Source organism: Zalophus californianus, chromosome 5 (assembly GCF_009762305.2).
Source record: "Zalophus californianus isolate mZalCal1 chromosome 5, mZalCal1.pri.v2, whole genome shotgun sequence".
In the NCBI taxonomy this organism is placed as follows: Eukaryota; Metazoa; Chordata; class Mammalia; order Carnivora; family Otariidae; genus Zalophus; species Zalophus californianus.
Genome location: NC_045599.1, coordinates 126,160,732 through 126,166,731, shown reverse-complemented (window position 1 = coordinate 126,166,731; position 6,000 = coordinate 126,160,732). Strand labels below are relative to the sequence as shown.

The window sequence follows — 6,000 nt, the reverse complement described above, 5'->3', positions numbered from 1 at the left end:
TGAATTCCCAAAACAGTTTCGAAGTCTTCCTCATTAGTGTACCCTAAAGCTCCAAGGCTTCTCATAGGCACGTCGATTTCCCTGCGTACTGCTTTATGTCCTGATAGGCTGGCCCAGGAAGTGATCCCACTCCATGAAAGCCTAGGCTTCTACCAAGAGGGCCAACTGAGCTCACCTTCTTTTTGTCACCAGAATCACTTATGTCCCCTGTTCATGCATGTGTGGGCATTTGTTGACTTTAAATCCCTAGATCAAAATATGATGATAGAAAAAAAAGGGCCATTAAATTTCAGAATAAAATAAATTTTATTTGTATTCACCAAGAGACACATTAAAATAAGTAAGCTCAGGAAATTTTACAAAGTCAGATGTTCAATCTTTTTATCATCACCCCCTGCTAAAGACTGCAAAGACAGGGAATAAGTAAAGATGTGGGGAAACATCTACATTTACCCCTATAAGAGAAACAGCTGTTACAAGAGGTACATTATTTCACCTAAGAACCACTTTCCAGTCTCACTTCATGGCTTCCTTCCTTCCTTCTGTTCTTCCTTTCTTTCTGATTTAAAAATATATCCCCAGGCATTTAAGCCAATGAATATGTTCCAGGTCATTAAGTAAAATGACTGAAGATCTATTGCTTTTAAAATCCTAGATCTTTCAGAAAATTTAGTTTACACCTTATCAAAAATCTATAGCATTGGACTTCTTTCAAAGTCATTCCACTCTCTGAGAGTCCCCAATTTCCAAAAGAATTAGTAGACAGAAAGTCATAATCTCCAGGATTTTCTCATCATTAAAATGAAATAGGCATCGGTGTCAATAGAAGCACTAACACCAGCGTAATAGTTCAAAAATTCTTCTTTTGAAACCTGAAAGGGATAAAAGGCAGGGGAAAAAGAAGGAAATGGTGTCAAAATATGTGAGTCATAGTAAAGCATTTTACATTCTCCCTGAAATGTTTTCTGTGGAGTCTGATTTGCCACTGGCAATCAAGCAGAGTCAGGTAATTGGGGATCTGGGAACCCGGCTTGCCTCTCTCCTCTGAGGTGGGGCATTTGCAAGGTCTGCTAAAGACCCACCTGCCCACTGGCCATCAGTTTTTGCATTAAGATAAAAATGTTTAGAGCTGTACTATCCAATACAAGTAGCCACTAATCACATATGGCTTTTTAAATTTAAATTTGTTAAAATTAAACATAATGAAAAATTCAATTCCTCAGATTGCACTAGCCACATTTCAGTTGCTCAGTAGCCATATGTGGCTAGTGGTTGACATCTTGGAGAGCACAGATCTAGAACATTTCCATCATCACAGAAGGTCTTATGGGGACAGCACTACTCTAGAGCATACTTTGTATGATTATACTTATGATTATTATTACTTTAGAATAGAAAAATTTATAGCATAAATACACAGATAAAAAAACACTTTAAAGAAAGAAAGCTCAGACCAGTCACATCAATAAGGGATAGAACTAGAGAATGGGGCACTTCCCAGGATCCTTGGACACCCAGGAATCCGCAATGCCTGGGATTCAATAGCAGGATGCAAGGCACTAGCCGTACAGGAGGTGCTAGAAGGCAAACTTCTCATTTTGGTCAGGTTGTGTGTTAGTGTTTCATAATTGGCCCTGTGCATCCTATAATGGGCAATTAAGTTAAAAGAGCAGAAATCAGCCCCTAGGTTCCATTCCTTTCTCTTCCCTCTTAACCTCCCCTGTTCCTTAATACCAGCACACAGAATATACTCTACTCCCCACAGTCCTAGGGGTACCACGCAGAGGCTGGGCATTGTGAGAACTTGCTTGGCTTGCTAGACGGGAGCACTTCAACCCTGCAGGAGAAGGAATATTGACATCAAATTTTCAAACTCTCATTCTTGGCTGTCAAAATAACTGGGGGCGGGGGGGGGGGGAGTTACATTCTGTCCTTTTAAAAACATGAGCAAGTACAATTTGAACAGGGCCTTATCATTTTCAAAGAAGAAACTTCATCACCTTCAACTGAAATATCACACAAGTAACATTTTTAAATGATCCAAAAGCACCCTCTGGGAAGTAACCTTTTAGAGAAGCATGATATGTAACATGTTAGCTATTAAGAAGAAAAATATTTTGGAAAGACTTTAAAACAGAAACAAAAGCTAGATGAATTCTTTTGGTACAAGAGTTGTTAATGTTTCAAGCCTTCGGTTGAAGAAATTCTATTACATTAGAAAATCATGTGAATGGCAAAGCACAGTACGATAATGTGATAAATTGACAAAGTTGGTATTAGATATTAAACCATATCTAACCTTGTAGCTCAAAATCTTCTCAATTTCTGGTTCCTCGAAGCAATATCCTAACTGTTGCCATTATGACAAATTCTTGCTTTCAATGCATACATAGCTTACCACTACAAGCATGTATAGCTCTTTAAACAGAATATTTGAAAATTTATATCATAAATGTCACGGAAATTCTGCTTTATAAAACATTGTTTTTCAGCTTCAATTTCTATTAAAGATACTATCTGGATAAGATTTACATATAGGAACTCCTCACTATCTAGCAAGTAGTTTATGTCACACTTAGGTAAATAAAGTATTACCAATGAACAATTGATCTAGGGCCGTTTTCAGATATGTGGGAACTTTTTATGACTAGCATATTAATTACATTTATGTGCAAATAGGTATCTCCAAGTACCTGTAAAACATATGTGCACATAGGCAGGCACAGCTCTTATAATCTTTATATACTGACTTGCTTAACAAGCCATTCTTTTTAATATAGATGAAACAGAAGTAAATTTTCACTCAAACCCTATCTAAGTGAGCTCAATTAGAGAAGCTTAAATTAATGGTGATTTCCTATATTTACCGTGCAGCTTCAAAGATAATCTTAAATAAATGGATGTGGAATGATATTGCTAAATGAGATTTTAGGCATGACTAAGGATGAAACCTGTGGAACAGAGTTTATTCCACAGTCCCCTTGGAAACTAAAAGAATGATCTGGGTTTCAGAAGGTAACGCCTGGCATTTGGTAATGCCCTGCGTTTGTGCTGCACTTTATCCCATCAAGGTGGAAGCACTCGGAGGCTCACTATAACCCCAGCAAGAGCAAACTACTCTGCCATCTGTCATTTTCTCTCAATTACAGGTTCCTTTTCTGTTCTAAGTCTCTCTCAGAGCACTGACAGTCATCAGTTCTGCATGTGGCCTGAGTGTTTCTAGGAGACCAGCAACTCAAACCTTTCAAGTTTAAGATCAAGATGTTCCCAGAATCAATACCAGTGTCTGAGTGCCAAGTGCTAAGGCTTATAAAGAAAAAGTTGCTCGTCTTTCATGACAGAATTACAAACTACATACTCAGATGTTGCTTCGAAATTTCAGGTGCTTGAGCTCTAAGTTACAGGGTCCCTCTTAAATTTATTATGAGGTCTCATGCAGAATGAAACATCTGAGCCACGTGCCATGTGTCTCCATGTTGGGAGCAAGAGTGGGAACAGGAAACTCATGGTGCTCACAAGAACTTCAGTGAAACAGAAATCGTGTCAACCGTGTTCAGTGGCTATTAGAATTTGTATCATACTCCAGAGAAATCATAAACAAATAAGTTCCATTTATGAAGAGTAAGAAGAAATCTAGAACAAAAGAAAATAGGGCAGTACATTTTGAGATTTTTCTTTCCCTGATACGATATACCTTTCTGGTTCTTGCAAGGTCCATTATCAAAACCTGTTACCGGTCCATGGCTCATATTTTCGGTGGGTTCACTCCTAAAGAGCACCTTTCACTCTATTTTGCTGAGGGAAGATACTGGCTTTGGCGAAGCAGGTGTGAAAATAAAACAAGAAGGTCATGCTATTCTCAGAGAGGAAGAACTGCTTCACCACAAGCTTCTCACCGCACCAACTGAGGTGGCAAAAGAACTCTTCTCACACAGCAGTGTTCTCAGAACCCCCATCAATCATTTGTTTATGTTTCTTTCAACAGATTTCACCCGTCATCTGTTTTACAAGACATAATTTTGGGGGATTCATTTAGTGAGTTTTTTTTTTTATGACAAGGAAAAAACTAGTTGTCTCTATCAAAGTTATGTAGCTTCCACATCAGCAGCTTGGAGTAGAACTACGCTTAGAAACATTGGCTTCCAAAGGATCAATTATATGAAGATAACATTATATGACAACCTATCAGGTCTTTTGGCACCTTTGTTTTTCCTTTAATCATAAGCATTTCTAAAATTTAAAACTTCGTTGCTTCTTTCAACAAGCTTTTAATTTACAAGAACAGCCTATAATTTCCAGGAAAGCAAGTTTGTTAACTGATCTGAGAAACTGGAATTTGTGGGGGTTTTCATTCTATGCCCCAGAGTGCTGTGCATAAATCCAAAAAGGTATACCATTCAGAGGGTGTTAGTAGAATTTCATAAAGGAGCAGAAGGGCACCCACACACCAGTCAAGAATACATATTTGGTTAATTTCATCTCTCCACTTGATTAAACATCAGCAGAACAAATTGCATCTGTAGGTTGCCTAAAGAGGGTTGAATCATTACCTACTTGTACTCTCATGGCTCAGTGAGGCAATCCACACTGGCCAAGAGAAGTGAAGGGCTGACACAATGATCTGCCTCCAAGAATAGAGGGGTATTTTCCTGGCAGCGTCTTGATAGATTGCCTACATTCATTAAATTTACTACATGGTCCTACAGCACACTGCTATATAAAGGGCCCCAACTATCCTGGCTTCAGTGCCTACGCTTCCCCTCCTCTCTGATCTCTTAACTGGAGGCTTTTAGTTTGGTTTCAAAGCCAGTGGTTTGGTTTGCATTTACCCTAGCCCCTTCCTCTGTCCCCACAGCCTAGGGTAGAACAGGGCACATAGGAGTGACTCAATAAATATTTACCAACGGGATGTATTCAACCTAAAACTGTAATGTGACAAAGCCAATCTACAGCCTACTTGGTGGGGACCCAGCTCTACTTTAAAAAGCTGCTCTCAGCTTTGAAGCTGCTCTTAGTATGAAGTGTTGCTCCATGCTGCCACCAAACCACAAAGAGCCAGGCATCATCCTCCAGAGTGCCATTTGGGTCTGGGACAAAATCTTATCAAGGTTTGAATGTCTAGGAAAATTAGCCGTGCCGATGGGCTGGAAGAATTCTGCCTCAGGCTGCAACACCAATGCTCTGGGATCACTCACTTGCACTCTGAATGGAATTCAGGCAGGATGGGAACCAGCCCTTAAAGAAGTTGGTTAAGGTCAGGCCTCCATTGTTGCCTAGGTTTGCCTTTGCGGGGGGAGTTAGAACTCAGATTCAGTACTGATATTGATGGCTTCTTCTGGCCAATCCTGACTCTCCGAATTTTTACATACACTGTCCTGTTTCATGAAAAGCTGCTAAGCTCACATCCTCTTCTCTTTGGCTTGTTACTTCTTACCTGGGGTCCAGACCCCACAAATAAGGTGCTCCTAAGCGTTGGGGGTATTTTATTGTGTTTTATCTTCTGACCTCGGTATTTGCTTTTTAAATTGCAAATGGAGTAATATTTAAATTGTGCAAGTTAAATAAACAGAAAATATATCCAGAAAAGTGTTGTTAGCAAATGCTTTTTCTTAAATGACTCTTTGTTTCTCTCACTGCTACCAGAAGGAGCGAGAGTTAAATAATGAGTGAGTCCTGACTAGGCCAGAAATCACTGGCTAGAAGACTCAGAATAGGAGTGGAGTGATCCTTAAACCGTCAGGTTGTTAGACTTGTTTATGGGGCGCAAGAGGACCTGGGTGGAAACCTCGCTTGTGGGCCCAGAACCTGACCTGCCAGAGGGGAGACAACTGAATGTGGCCAAATGCACTCTGAGGTACAGGTTATCTGAAATCTGATAGCTGTGCCCCAATTAGACAGGAAGCAAGAGTACGACTGGGTAAGACGAAGCTGATAGCTACAACATAGTCCTTGTTCAGAATCACATGCTAACTCTATGGTCCCAGTTAAGCAGAGGCATGA

The 6,000-nt window shown here is 39.9% G+C and overlaps 1 protein-coding gene across 10 annotated transcripts in view; it reads right to left on the bottom strand.

The window, feature by feature from the left end:
- Positions 1-293: 293 nt before the first annotated feature.
- The window catches only part of CAPSL (calcyphosine like), a 28,122-nt gene continuing 22,415 nt past the window's right edge, over positions 294-6,000 (bottom strand). For 6 of the 10 annotated variants that reach the window (XM_027605182.2, XM_027605187.2, XM_027605180.2 and 3 more), the window contains one exon: positions 294-872. In XM_027605182.2, coding sequence (XP_027460983.1) covers positions 771-872 — 102 coding nt within the window. In that variant the 3' untranslated portion in view covers positions 294-770. Of the gene's footprint in view, positions 1,838-1,867; positions 4,000-6,000 lie in introns of those variants that run through there. The other 4 variants (XM_027605188.2, XM_027605192.2, XM_027605189.2 and 1 more) reach the window with 3 other exon arrangements.